This window comes from Camarhynchus parvulus, chromosome 1A, assembly GCF_901933205.1.
Source record: "Camarhynchus parvulus chromosome 1A, STF_HiC, whole genome shotgun sequence".
NCBI lineage: Eukaryota > Metazoa > Chordata > Aves > Passeriformes > Thraupidae > Camarhynchus > Camarhynchus parvulus.
Genome location: NC_044586.1, coordinates 50,725,845 through 50,741,141, shown reverse-complemented (window position 1 = coordinate 50,741,141; position 15,297 = coordinate 50,725,845). Strand labels below are relative to the sequence as shown.

The 15,297-nt window shown below is 38.3% G+C and overlaps 1 protein-coding gene across 11 annotated transcripts in view; it reads right to left on the bottom strand.

The window, feature by feature from the left end:
- Positions 1–15,297, bottom strand: part of PLXNB2 (plexin B2) — a 251,912-nt gene that overhangs the window by 21,308 nt on the left and 215,307 nt on the right. For all 11 annotated transcript variants that reach the window (XM_030961143.1, XM_030961139.1, XM_030961142.1 and 8 more), the window contains 11 exons: positions 11,914–12,050; positions 11,097–11,264; positions 9,991–10,099; positions 8,026–8,253; positions 7,360–7,536; positions 6,769–6,908; positions 5,641–5,741; positions 3,211–3,440; positions 2,048–2,229; positions 1,220–1,286; positions 961–1,107 (listed from right to left, as the gene is read on the bottom strand). In XM_030961143.1, the coding sequence (XP_030817003.1) occupies positions 961–1,107; positions 1,220–1,286; positions 2,048–2,229; positions 3,211–3,440; positions 5,641–5,741; positions 6,769–6,908; positions 7,360–7,536; positions 8,026–8,253; positions 9,991–10,099; positions 11,097–11,264; positions 11,914–12,050 (1,686 nt within the window). The remainder of the gene's footprint in view (positions 1–960; positions 1,108–1,219; positions 1,287–2,047; positions 2,230–3,210; positions 3,441–5,640; positions 5,742–6,768; positions 6,909–7,359; positions 7,537–8,025; positions 8,254–9,990; positions 10,100–11,096; positions 11,265–11,913; positions 12,051–15,297) is intronic.

Here is a 15,297-nt window from a genome sequence, read left to right as displayed (position 1 = left end):
GACAGCCTGTGGATCTTTGAAGTTCACTACAAGAAGAACCCTGAAGAAAACGAGCAACACTGTCAGAAAGTGTAAAACTAGATTTTACACTCCCTGAAGAGCTAAGAAGTGGGCTGCTTGAGTTTTTCCAAAAGGACAGTGAATCTGTGTACTGGAGTATGTTTGAAAAGTGGTTGAAATTTCTGACAGTGAACAGAATCAAGTTAAAGTAGAATTCATAATAGAAAAGAGCTAGACCATGGCACTGGTGATCAGATACAGGGGAAGGTTGAGTTCAGAGGGGAGTTCCCTTGCCAGGAATATCCATTTCTTCCCACTTGAAGCAACTAACACAAGTCTCCAGAACTGGCTATAGAGGCACTGTAGGGAATTATTTCCCTGAGAGGAAATAAACAACTTTCAATGCCAGTTGGGCTGCCCATGTTCAGGAGATCTTGACTCACACAAAAAAAAAAGTAGAAAGAGATTCATAAAGTGCTCTGGAGATTGTGGAGCCATCTCACAGGACTGCAGAGGAGCACAATCTGGTATACTAATAAAATGATCTCTAAAATGCTGTTCAGTATGCTGATCAGCAGCAATCACAAGGGAGAAAACCTGAAGTTCAGGCATAATGGCAGTGCAAGAATTCTGCAAAAATCAATTGCCAATGAATTTAGATGGGGAAAGGGGAGAAGCCAAACATTCTGACCACTTTTCACACCGACTGAAAATTATGAAAGGGATTTAGTGAAATGGATTCTGCACTGACAGGATTTGAATTTTACTTTAGAAGATACTTTATAATTTTGTTTTCCTGCTTGGAGACTTGTTTTGGTCAAACTACTGACAATCCTGCCCATGACCAGAGTTTTTATGCAGCTCATAGTAGTCTAGAAAACTGTGTACAGACTTAACACTATAGGAATTAATTTTTAAATAAAAAATGATTTTATAATCTATTAATCATGCTTTCCTTACCAACTGTGTGTACTCCACATCATCTCCCAGTAAGCCTGTGTCATTCAGTGTATACTTTGCTTTCTTCAGCACAGCATCCACTGGGCCTTTTTCTACCTGGTGTTTGATAGCCTTGAACAATTTATAAAGAGGCTCCCCAGCATTGTCCTATGTAAAGGAAAGGAAATAAAATAAAATCAAAAAAGACACACTCAAATGCAGCTTTGTTAAGTATTACTGATTAAAAAAAATCCCACAGGCAACAGACTTCAACTCTTACCTTGAGGTACTGATATAAACAAATAGACATCCAGTTAGATAACATTCTCTCAACAACTGTTTCAGATCTGAAAAAAACAAACCAAACCAATCCTGAATATAGTAAGGGCACTTAATGACAAGGTTAAAAAAAAAAACCCACTGCTGGCTTGAAATATAATATTTTTACATGCTTAACTGCATTCAGTCTCCTAATGCAATGATTTCCCTATAGAGTCTTGAAAGCGTATACTTGCTTTAGGATAAGTGCTTTGTATTGCTCATCAGTCCTGAGTAGGTGCCTTCATCTCACTGCTGAAAAGCACACATTCTTTATTCAAAATCTTAAATTGGGTCTGCACTATGAGAGCTGAAAACTTAACCCAGTTGTGCAGTTACTGGGAAACAACCTACAGATTACAAAACTACAACATACACAGAGCGAGATGTATTGACATTTATTGGGAGTAACAGCTGGGTTAAAACACTAGAGCAAGCCCTCACTGAATGCACAATGCAGCTGATTATGTGTGCTCATTATGGAGGTGATGTGTGGTATAAATGCTAGATCATTTGGAATAAAGTAAGTCTAAAAAGTAAATTAAATGTTCAATGTGGTATTTCAAAGTAAGGTAGGTGCTTCTACACTGCAGTATTTGAATAAGCAGTCCTGTCCAGCATCCTGCTGGTGCCTTCCACAGCTGCTCCTGGTGGGCTTGTCTTGCCAATATGCTTGGGCCAAGTTATTTCTGATTTTACAGATAGCCGGCATTTCACCACAGTCACACTGCAAAAGCAACACCTTTACAGAAAGCCAGAGACATACAGAAAATATGACAATCATTCAAACCTTCTTAGCATCAGCTTTGGGTTTTTGGCCACAACATACTGCTCCATCAGTTCTAAGAACAGCGTCCTCATGATGTCAGTGTAGTATTCTAGTTTTCCATGTAAAGCAACAGTCAGTAAAGATGCAAAATACACTTTAGCTCGAGCAGAGAACTCCCTTTGGTTTTCCAGCGTGTGAATAAACTGAAAAAGAAAACAAAGGTAAAATGAAGTCAGATTACAGGTTTCTTAAGAACCTCAACACTTGTCTGCACTAAGACAAGCAATATTATTTTAATATTAAATCTCCTAAGCGCTGAATCAAAAAGTTTCCAGAAGTTTGAAAGAACTTATATGAAAATATTGCCTAAACTTTGATTTTAGATATACAATGTACTGGACTGACCTAAGGAATGCTTAAATACTTCTCTAAAAGCTTATCTAAAAAGGATGTTTTAATTAAATGTAAAACAGCGTTCTGTGACAATTTAAAAAGTGAAAATCAACTCCCCTCTCCCCCAAATTCCCAGTCCTTTCACATCAAATTACAAAGACACTAATGTAAGTACACCTGTAAATGTGCTCTCATCTGCCATGAACTCTAATTCTACCATTAACTAGCTCAGCACTAGATTCTCATTAAAAACAAAAAAGAGAAAAAGCTAGAAGCCTAAATCTATATTTAGGTGTCTGACAATGAGCTTCAGTTTTTGAGAGTGAGCAATTATAAGTCTCTTCAGAGCAGCTGTGAGCACTCATCAGTCTTGTTGAATAGGCCACTTGAGGAGCCTCTACCTTCATTGGGGCAGAGATTCTGGTAGATGGCTGTCCACAAGCGACTCCTGTGAGGAGCCAGGATGGAATCAGCACTCTCTGATCACATTTCTTAAAAGGCTAAACCAAATTTGTAACACCAGTTTTTATGCCAGATTGGGAAATACCTGCTTTTTACAGCCACTGCAATGTTCAATACTCCATATTACATGACCTGGCACAGAAATGTGAGATCCAACATGAAACTGGCTGTGATGCCACATATCTGCAGTGGTTACTGTGATGTCAGAACCATATGAAAATCACTTATTTTTATTCATTTGTTCAGTTGTGCTTGCAAACCTGCTGTCTTGCACACATACACACAGGTATGCCTAGCTAAGGACAAGGTGCATCTAGATCAGTACTCACGTTAATGAGAAATGATTTGCTGTTGAGGAGGTTGGAGAACTGGTACAAAGCCTGCTCCACGGTCTGGCGCCTGGCCTCAGGAATATCCAGCTTTCCTGTGATCATCACATCCTTCTCTCCATCTTTGGAGGGCAAGAAGAAGACTCTGTCTGTGTACGTTTTGTAGTCTAGTACTGGAATTCCAGCTTCGTTGATATCATTTGTCTGATCCTCCATCTCTATCATTAGATCTGCAATATGCAATGCAGTTTAATGGTTCAGTTAAAAAATTCTGCAGGTTTTTTAGGCAATACAATGTCTTTGAGTGCCAGCAGCAAAAACTTATTTCATCTCACATTTTCTCTTGCTATTTTTAACAATCATCCTATTAACTATAACCACAGCTAATCCTTTGGTGACATGAGGACAACTGCCTTTAGCAATGATGGTTTCCTTGTTGTTGCCTATCTGTAAAAAGGCCTTTTTGGCATCTGAGTGAGCTCATATAGATGAATGTAGGTTTATAGTACAGAACAAGAAAAAGAGATCGCAATATTTTTGTCTTGTTTTAGTTTCAGTTTTCTTTTTTTCCCAATTCATATTCTATACCCTCTGAGTCTAGTTAGTACAGAAAGTTATTTTAAAAACACAGAAATCCAGGAAAGAGAAGTTTAAAGTGTAAAGCAAGCTAATTTAATAAAAAGGAAGGGGATGGCAGAAGGGAAGAAGGTTAAATGGTTCACTGAAATGGATGGAAATATTTCTGTGGGACTCAAAAGCCTGAAGTTTTTAAAAGGGGTCAAAAATTAGAGAATCATCCTTTGGACCAGCTAGTCTAGCTGAAGGCTTTCCAATTACCCAGTATTGCTGATTGATTGGAACACCATGTTAATTAATATAGCGACCTATTGTCTTGGGAGTATTATTGCTCATTCATTTGCCTTTATTTTATAGCATTCATCAAAGATGAGGGACAAAGAATCTTATTGTTTCTCTCTGTGTGGTATTAGAACTTCCTTCCTGCTGTCCCCTTCCTTGGCTATCTTTGTTCTCGTGTATTTTAGAGTTTGCACTTTGTGCTGTTGACATTACAGTTTCACAGTATGGAACCAGAATGTGTTTTGACTTCAGTGTTTCATTTAACTGTAAGTTAAGTGGATGTAGTTTAGGAATTGGATTACTCCTTGGATGTGCATTCTACTCTGCCAGTGCTTGTGCTTCGTGGAGCAGAGAGGAAACTTTCAACCCAACAGGTTGTCGGAATGTGTAACTCTCTACTCTTGCCTCAGCAAGAGAAAGGTATCTTCTCCTTTCAGAAATGGGTATGAAGTGCCTGGGGAGAGGGAAGAGAGGGAGGGAGAACCTTGATAGATCCTCTCAAAGTTCAAAATGCAGTTTGAAATGAAGCCCATTTGGGATTGACTCACACATTTGCTTCTAGTTTGTGTCCAGAACCTGGAAAGAGTTGGTTTTCCAGAGAAAGCAAGCTTGTACAAGTAAAGAACATCCTGTCCCAGAAATACCAGAAAAAACAAGACTGAGGGAGGCTTCCAGCATGGCTGAAATCTTTGAGATATTCTGAACTTCTTAAACTAATGTCAAACTCTAACCTGAAATTGCTGTTTTATTCAATCTTGCTTTTTAGCCACTGTCAATATGAAATAGTGTTTTCTCTGTAGCAATAAAGCATGTGGGTATTTTTTTAATAGAGATTATTTCAACATGACCCAACAGCAAGTATAATTCAGATAATGAGGTGACATTTCATGGTAATAATTTAGGCCAATATTTGCAAAGTTTGCACTCAGATGCCTAATTTAAGCTTTGTGATGAGTAGTCCAACATGTAAAATGCTGAGCCTTCACACATCCTGCTGCCTTCCCTGGGATGATGCCTCTACATTTACACAGAACAATTAGCTAGCTCCTCTAATCAAGCTTAAGATTTTCCCATGGTGAACAGGGTAAAATGCTATTTTTTTCCTGTGAGCTTACCAAATTATCCCTTTGTATGCTGATGGCTGCAAATAAATTTTGCAGCTCTGAAAACAGTTTTTAATGTGCATACATTGCACACACAGTCATTGTGCTAAATATTAAGTGCACTGTTAGTCACAATAAGACATTCTTATCTTTGTGTTAATGGCCAATCATATTAATAACTATAAGTAACCCAAATCTCAGCTAGTTTCTACTCCCAATTTCTAACTCTGTTCTTCCTTTAGACTAAAATAATCGATTTCTTTTAATAACCTCAGCTACCTATTTTATTTTATTTACTTCTCTCATACATAATAGCAAAATACCTGCTCTATGTCAATGCCAGTAATGAAGACCACTAAGATGTATTGATTATTTCTTCCCAGAAGAGAGTTTTAGTGAGCTAGCACTATTCCTCCAGCATGTCTTGATTGCTGAAGAGAACTCACAGCAGTGAAAATATCTGTAATACCTGTGAACTCCTTCTTGCACCGGTCTCTGACACTCTCCTCCAGGCCTTCAAGCTGTGATTTAATTTTTTCATACTCTCGTTCTGCTTGTTGGCTCTTGCGTCTTTATGGAACAGAAGTAAGATTAAAAAATAGTTACAAAATGCAAAAGTAAATAATTTGCAATAACTCTGAGAGGGAAGCCCAAGGAATGGAAGAAATTTTCATGGTTTTGATTTTTTTAAATACAGCAGAAAGAGAAAGGAGGAGAAAAACAGCAACAGTGGCCAAAATCTTCATTCCATGTAAAGCGACTTGGCACTATCATGGGCTGGTTGCTTCAAAGCAGACTTGGGCCAGTAATTTAAAATCCAGTAAGAAGTAGCTACAAATGCTTTCAATCATATATCAAGTACAGGAAGTCAGTTTGAGCAAGGATTGCTTGCAACATGTCCTGTACTGGCTCTAAGCCACCCAGGACAGTGTCTGGATTCAAACTCAGAAGGTTTGATGGAGGCTCACAAGAGCTGTACAGCACATGCTTCAGCTGTATTGATATGTACCCTAAGAGTGAAATCCACCCCTTCCTGAGGGGCAGTATGAGGCCCTCATTACTAACCTTAAAATTGGACTAAGTAGTGAAATACAGACATATGTTCTGGCCCTTTATGAAGCATGAATTCTGACATTAATCATGAAGTTTGTGTGTCGGTAATTTAGCTGGAAAAATGAAAATGACCCCTTAGTCAAAACCATCCAGTTCAAACCTACAATGCTGACTGAGGCAGCATAAATGTTCATGGGTATTTATACAGAATAAGTTATCCATAAGTTATCTCCTCCACAAGTGCCATTTTAGCTGCCATTTCAAAAGGGTATGTGTGCAACTCAGTCTGCAGTTGTTTACTTGGGAAGCCTGGAATCAATTGTGTTTATGTATAAAGGAGGGACTGGGCTGACTGACACCAAGGAATTTGGCATGCGTGAGAGGAATAAATTGGTGCTCATACATATTTCCAGCTGTAACTCATTTTCTAAACTCTGCAGCTCATAAAAAAGATGAAGATAGTTTCTGTAGACTGAGCTGAAAACAATCAGGTAGCACCTTGAAAGCTTTAGGAAAACAAAAGCACCTAATTAGAAGAATTTACCTGTAGCAGATGATAGAAATGCCGATGATTACAATCATAGGAATAAGTACCAGTGGCAAAATTAGATTCAGTGGGATATCAGTCACACGGTTATCATATTCCACCCTTCCAAGGATCCATTCCCGGAGTCCAAATTTTACCTAATTGTATAAAAACAGACATCTCAACAAGTGCAAATGTAAGGTGGTCCACTTCTCAGTTGCACTCTAAATTCTTAGTAATTTTCACAAGTGAATTTCTAGCTCAAACTTCCAAACAAAGGAAATACTTTGGAATATTTTAAACTGACTTTGGGTCACAAGCACTTTATTCCATCAAGTAATTTAATTTTGCTCAGCTGAGGAAGAAAAATCCCCAGTCTGTCTGGCTATAGTTCTACATTTCTATATAATGAAGGTATTTGGCAGCCTTGAGACTGCTCTTTACATGTGACATCTTTTATGCAGTAGGCAGAAGCTGGAGGAAGAAAGAACTGCAAAGAGTTTCTTCACAGTACTACAACAACTTTGGAGAACAAATTACTTCAGCCAAGAGGCACTGTGACAGTGTTATTGATACATGAAACTAAATTCCAAAGCAAAGGTAACATACAATGAATTCGGGAAGGTTATTGATGGTATCTCTTTTCTGCCGTTTCTTTGGCTGAGGCTGTACTTCTGGTGGCTCACAATATAAGTCCGTTTCAGTCAGAGTTTTGATATTGCAAGGCTCATCACCCACAAAAGCTTGGGCCTCATCAATTGTCATGGCTTTGTTCAGGTTACTGCCCTAGACAGAAAATAAAAGGCTGAGTTATCATCACAAAGTCTTGGGGGACAAGAAATCCTGAACTGCAACTTTCCATTTGGATCACTTTCAGCAGCAGATATGATTTGCACTGCAGCCTACATTACAGAAGAGTGATTGGGAATTATGTGTTTTCCCTCCCTTCCTTCCTGGTGTGAGACGAGATGTCCCTTCCAGTTCCTGGGAGGTCTGTTGGGGAGGGCATTTCCAAATGCAAATGCCAGACTCAGCAGGAGGGGGCATCCTCGGCAAACCCAAAGTACAGCTAAAAAAGATAGGAACTCTTTCTGAGAAAGGGTGTGGGGAGGAAAGGGGAGCTGCCAAATGTTCATCATCTAGCAGAGGTAAGGGACTCTACCAAGAATTTGGGGTATGGCACCAAACATTTATTAAGGCTTTGAGAAAGGAAGGAAAAATTCCATACATGCTTCAAGGACAAAATGAGCAAGCACCAACTTTTGACAAGTTTACCTTTGCATTAATAAGTTTGTTGACTTGTTTTTTGATGCCATCTGTGAAGTTTTCAAAAGTTGGGTCTGCAACATAGGCAAAGGAGTGGCTCTCATTTTTTACAACCAATTTATAATGATCCATTAGAATAACAGTGGTTATGTTATAGTTTTCTGGGTCTTCCAGTATTGGTGGGGAAGAAAAAATCACTGTGGTTTCATTAAGTCTTGTAACAACCTTTCCATAAAACTGTAAGAAACAAAACAAGAAGAACATGCCCATTTTAGAGTCCGATTCCTTTCTGTACATAACTGTTGATAACTTTAGACCATAGAAATAAAACCACTGAATTTATATTCTCTCCATACAGCAGAAATACCACAGTATAAAGTATTTTTGAAAAAGAAAAATGAATAAATTTTTTGATGGTAATAAATAATTGATTCACTATATTCCAGCAGTTGCCTGCAGAAGAAGATTGGGCTATGGGTCAGTTTCCATTGCCTCCAATTTGTATGGCTCTTTACCACTGGACTGATACCATCAAATTCCTCTCAGATTAGGAAGTTAACATGTCACTCTTAATTCTGATCATCTTCTGTACCTTTGAGTAGCTTGGGTCAATTATTTTCTGCTTACACCATATAATACCTCACTGGATTTCAATACAATCATTAAGTGAAATTTTGGAATAAAATTCACCAGTTGTTACTTAACTACTCAAGGTAACAACTCAGTTCACCCATTCTCCATCCCCAATTCAACAAATGTTTTTACCCTGACACAGTCATTCAGTAACATCGACCACAGGCAACAACACTAATAGGAACCCTCAATATTTATTCTATCACCAACTCTGTTTCTCACTTCATAACTCAATGCAACTAGATAGCTTCTCCCCAACATTTTTGATATTGCCATGTAAGTGAAAGCAAACAAAAAGATTAGAAAAGCTGAGTAGTCTGCAAAGTCTTAACGAAGAATGTGTGCTATAGGTAGTGCTGACTTAAGCTAACAGGCTGAGTATACATAAGAGGAGGTGTAAGAAATGTGGATGAACACTGTCAAGAATGCTAAATAGAATTTTAGATTGTCCTGGGAGTCAAGATTATCAAGATAACCACCTTTTGAAGTTTATGGCCTAAAAAATGTAGTCAGTTTTCCTTTTAAAAATCTTTAGGGATAGGGTTCTAATGTACCCCAATCCAGCTGGCTTTGGCATACTCTGAAAGTTGAGTCATGCATATAATACAAAACATGCTCATTACAAACTCTTTATGGATCACAAGACAGTCTTACACTGAAGAGCCAGCCTTAGCAAGAGTCTTATAATGTTCTTACTAGAAGATCACTTTTAGGTCTAAATCAAATAAATTGTGATCTTCACTAGAAGAGGAGGAAATTGATACTATTGGTCATGTCAGTTCCTCTTAACAGAAAATGCAAGAAGGAGTTTTTTTAAATGCTATTTCCCACGACTTTTTGTGACCTGTTGCAGGTGGAATATGCATGAAGCAAAAAAAAAAAAAAAAAAAAAAAAAAAAAAAAAAAACCAAAACGAAAAGAAGACTTGGTTCATTGAGATGTCAGGAAAGAAAAGACACTGTGCAAAGCTGAGTAGTCTGCATTGGCTAGATTTAGATCCTGCTTCAGGCAAATTGCTAATGGCTGCATGGGGAGAAGAAGGAGAAAGATAAAGGAAAAACAAACACTTCCAAATTCTGAAATACATCTTTTATCCTTATCTATATTGAATGAAATGAATTTTAAAGCAGAATATTGCAAAGTACAAATGAATGTAAGGCAAGACGGTAGGAAAGTCGAGACTTTCCACAGGAACACCCTGAACAGACTCAGAAATATGTTCAAACCTTATTTCAGTCCAAGCCCAGTGGAGTCCAGTGGGAAAGTTTATATGCAGTTTTTGAACAGATTATATGTTGTACGTGCAGTGTTATGGCTTTGGGGAAAAAGAAAGAAAATTACCTTTTTTTGATTCATCCTCCCTGCTTCTGGACGCTCTGCATATATCACCAATGAGAAAGACTGGATGAGCTCAAAACCAGTTCCAGTTACTGTAATATTTCTCCCTCCACTGCAAGGCAGAATTTAAAAAGAAGTCAAGTCATGGGCAGACTACCACAGCTATACACTGCTTCATCCTGCACTGCTATTGCTTCCACTGAAAAAAACCCTATGTGTGATGCCTATATGACAATTAGATGTCCTACAAAAAGACCTTCTGTTAAAGCTATTGATGACGAAAGAATTTAAAAGATCAATGTCAACTTAAAACTCTATTTAAAAAAGCATGATTGAAAAAAGTACAAATTGCTTTGCCAGGATTTTTGGCTGTACATTTATGCCAATCTTTGTGTGCTTTACTTCTCCGATGTTACTATTAAATCATTCTGCCTACAATACACATAGAGACAAAGCTGAGAGTACATTTTCCACAAGTCTGTAGGGACCTGGCTTCTCTATTCCCTTTTATTTGCAGCACATTGTTTAAAAAATAATACATTCACATAAGAAGAAGAATGAATGCAAGTTGCCAGTGGGAATTAAAGGCATTGAAGTGACATGGATTTAGAGGGATAGTAAACCTCAAAGCAATACATAAAAATAGGCTTTAGTTGATATAGAAGAAAAAAAAAGTCATTTGAATTCCATGGGGTAAATCACTATTGATCTAACAAAGGAAAATTCCAGGTCCCAAAGTCACCCAACCAAAAACAAAAAGGAAATTACAATCAAATCCTATTTTACAGAAGTGATTACTCAGTATTCAAGAAGACTGGTACTAATATCTCCAAGAGAAGTCACAGCCAAATTTGTTTTTAATGTTCTGTTTGTCAGGTCACGATGTTACACTTTTTACATTGACCTTTGTAAAGGGATAAAAATTAGGAAGTAAACTGAATACTTTCAAACATCAATTGCATTTAAGACCACAAGCCCTACCTTCTTGAATGTGTGCATCGATAGGGTACAGGAGTTTATTCCAAATAATTCTATATTTAATATTTTTATTACCTATTACACATATTTTAAGCCAGTTGTGAAGAAAGTTACGACAAACATTTCATTACCTGCTGAAGCTGTTGACTGGCAGGAATTTGGTGACAGTAGGATTCTCACTGTATGTAAACGGCTGTGGGACAGTAATTCTCGTGCTCCCATAGTTCATTGTGACTGGAACAGGCTCAACCTTGTTGTTACGTCCTGTAATGCAGATGATCTCGTCTCCAAATTCAGTACTAGATTGAAGAACAAAAAGAAGAGGAAACATCTTCTGTTACAAAAATTATGGATTTTTGTATACTTTTACTGTATACTCCAGAACAAAAATACCAGGGCTCTATTTTTGCTGGGTACAGTAGTTATGAGAGGAGATAACATTTCTATTAGATCACATAAGCTTCTTAACAAAAGGGATATAGGATGTAACAACGAACAGTGTACAAACATAGGAACAATGCAATGTCAGCACACTTAGTGTTCTTCCTTTTTTTTTGAGAAAAGACAAGGGCAACAATTAATAAAAGAAAAAAGAAGGGAGAAGAACAAACTATGGGGGAGACTAGACAGTTAGTATTTTATACAAAACCACCGAGGACATGCTGAGTGAAAGCATGGGTGGGTTTGAAGCAGCCAGTCTAGCAGAGAAAGCCAAAAGTGGGGAAATCTTTGGACATCTAAATTCTCCCACTTAAAGGTGTTTTTATAGCTGCTCCTTCCGCTGAAGCCTCTGAGTGAGTTTCTGTCTGAATGTTACATGCAGAGCTCAATTGCATGGGAGGAGTCACAAAGATATAGACAAAGGACTTGTTTAATTTATAAAGGGCAGAAAAGGTTGGTGCTTTTTTAGGACACAGTTCTGTATAGTTAGTTACTCGGGCTACGTACACATTGCAAGGCTGGCTACCAACTGTAACTTGAACATCCTTCTTGGAACCAGTGGCCAGATTTATACCGGAGATGGTAAGTCTGGTTCCACCTGCTTGTGGACCACTTTCAGGTCTTATTTGAGAAGGATGAGGTTCCTGCGAAGAGAAGATGGTCAAACTAAGTGAGAAAATTAAAATAAAATTTATACCAGTATTATTTAGCTTAATAGGTAATATAAGTTTAATATCACTACCTGAAAAATAATAAAATTAGAGCAATGACAGACAAATCTTCTAAAATAAAACAAAATCTTTTACTATTCATGTTGAAATAAGTAACAGATAATGTGAATGCACTTTTTTTCTTTATTGTATTTTATGAGACTTTATACAAGTTTCAATTCCCTATCACAAAATGTAGAGTTAGCAGCCATTAAGTTTGTGAGAGCTTCCTGTTGGATTTCCTGGTTTCATACTTATTTTAAGATTTCTCTCTTCTTTATGGCTGAGTCTACCTTCATCTTTCCTTACCCTTTCCTATATTCTGCGTCAGCTACAGGAGACAAAGAACAAGGTTTTCAAAACTTGCACCAAACAGAAAGAATATAAAGATTCCCTTTATCTCATAAGGCTCTCAATAACTGTGGTAAAACTGTTAACCTATACTTAAGCAATAAACTTGCAAAGAAAGAAAATCAGAAAATGCTCAATTTCTCTTAATGTACCTAGAACCTTGGAGTGGGTCCCTTAAAACCAATTAAATCAAGCAGACACACTTCAAATCATTATAAAATTTGTTTTATATTTAAATTTCTCAACAAGTTCCCTCCTTTTGTTCTCAATTCAGTCTTCGTTTCAATGATTGTATTCTGGGAGCTCCAACAAATACCGTAAATTAACAGTAAGGGCTTTTCATGAGCAGCATGATTTAATTACTTTGTCACTAAGTAGTTTCTGCTTCCAGTTGAGAAAGGCATCCTTATTCAGGACCACACTGAAGCTGCTGAATCAAGAGGACGATGGAAGCTGAGCAGGCCGCGTGATGTGGCCTCCAGCTGGCTCTGGGTGCCACTGCCTGCTGACCCCACGCTCACCATGCCTGCAGACGTGCCACAGCCCTCGTGCCCATGGGGCCACAGCTGCTGTGCCTGCAGGCAGCACTGTGCCCTGGGCAGGCAGCACCATGTCCTGGGCTGGCACCACTGTGCCCTGGGCCGGGATGGCACCACTGTGCCCTGGGCAGGCAGCGCCATGTCCTGGGCAGGCAGCGCCATGTCCTGGGTTGGCAGCTGCCCTTGGTGTTGCACACAGATACAGGATGCCAGGTCTAAGCATGTGGTTGGTGCATTAGGCTAGGGCATTGCTATGAGGGAACCTGTTTGCTGAAGCATACTAGATCAAGGCCTTAAGGGAGGCTGTGAATAGGTGATGCCTTTTCTGATGTACTGCTGTACTGCTTCACCATACTAAAAGAGGCTTTTCTTAAATGAGTCAAAAAAAGTAATAAGCTTATTTCCCAGACTCATGTATATTTGTAAATGACAGTTGTTCTCCTCCTCTTGCATAATCTTTCAAAAATGGTTGACTGATAATAAAGTCCAGGCTTGGGGTTATTTCACATGAAGGACATGCAAATGAAGAAAGAGGAACGAAGTTTGAAAACATCCCTTGCTGATGAGGGCTTCCTTGATCACTATCATACAGCACTGATCTTCCACTTGAAGGAGGAAAAGCCCTTCTCAGAGACAGAGAGCAACACGCCCACCTCTTCCTGGTCATGCAGCAAACCCCCTCCTCTCACATAGCTTTGCTCAGGCACAGACCATCTCTGTGGCAGCTTACAGCTACAGAGCCAAGGGCACACCAATTGCAGGGAGGAAGGGACTGATATACTGCATTTCATTTCAAAGCTTGGTGAGTCATCAACAGGTTTTTAACAAGCAGCAGGAATCCATAAAAATGCATCCAGCTGACTTCATGGTTACTTTACAAATTTGTTTTATTGAAGCTCAGATATTATAGAAGCACGGAGAACTCTTATGTGCTCTGCTTTTTTTATACTTTCATGTCTAAGCAAGTTTCCTCTGAAGGAATGCATCATGGTTCAGCACACTTCACAAATCCACAATGACAACCGTAATTTGCTCTCGAGTCATTGAGCTTTAGGAATATGCTTTAACTAATTGGGTGTCAATTGCTTTTCTTCCCCGAGAGAAATCTGTTTGTAAACCCTTCACTCCTCAAGAGTGAGCATATGACTGCTCTCATGCACTACCCTTTGATTTAGCTTTAATTTAATACATCACTCAGGTTACAAGATTTTATATAGGGAAGTCACTCAAAGTAATTTTAAAGCATTTTAAAAGCTCATTTAGGTCTATATAACCCTGTGTGTGCATCCTCATATTTGATTTAATTGCTTGCTGGTTGAAGCGAGATTGAAACAAGACACAGCAGGGTAAATAAAAAGTTATAGGGGGTCAGTTTTAAAAATAACATTTGAAGTTTAAATTAGAATAAGTCTAGATATGCACTTTATAGGAAAAACTCATTTGTGCTTCTTTATAACAGAATTTTGTTTCCAAAACAGATTACAATTAGAACTGTATATGAAATACACAGTTAACAAATGCAGAGTTTATAAAAATGGGTCAAATACTTCAAGCATAACCTTACCACATGGACAGAAAACCATACCTTTTATTAAGTTCAAATTAAATCCTAATTGCTATAAATTGTTAACCATGCTGGACTTCTGTGTTTTCCACAGGAATTATTTCTCTGCATAGCATGCTTAGGATAGCTTTCAGATTAATGTTTTCCTCAAGAACCACTAAAGAAGCAGTATAGGCAAATTCTTTCTCTATGAACCTCTGGAAAAAAAATGTTTAAAATTTGTAGCCTTTTCTCTAAATACTACCTCCACTGGAAGGTTAGGCTCCAAGGACAGGCTTAAAAAGAAAATGAACAAGAAACCACTAAAAGCAAGCCTTTAAACATAGACTAAGGAAACAAAGAAAGAAAAAAAGGGTTTCTGAATCTCACACACACTATTCTCTGTAACCTCAGCATAACAAATGAAAGGAAGCTTGCTAGGATCTTCAGTGGACAGCCATATTCCTTTCTCTTGGCAAAAGCGGGAGCTGCAGCTCTGTTGGGTTATCTGACGGGTCCCTTTGGCAGGGCTCAGCTGTCCCTGTTGCCAACAATCAGTAAATGCAGAGTGAGCCACAAACCTGAAGTCAAACCACTCAGCATCATTGTCTTTGAAGGACCTGTTAGTGGTTGCCTGCATTTATCTCCCTAGGAATAGGGATGTAGAGGTAAACAGCTAGCAAAGTTATCTCTGAAAAACACAGCTCTAAGGGGGAAATGAAAGAAGTATCTGTTCTGTTTTCCACAG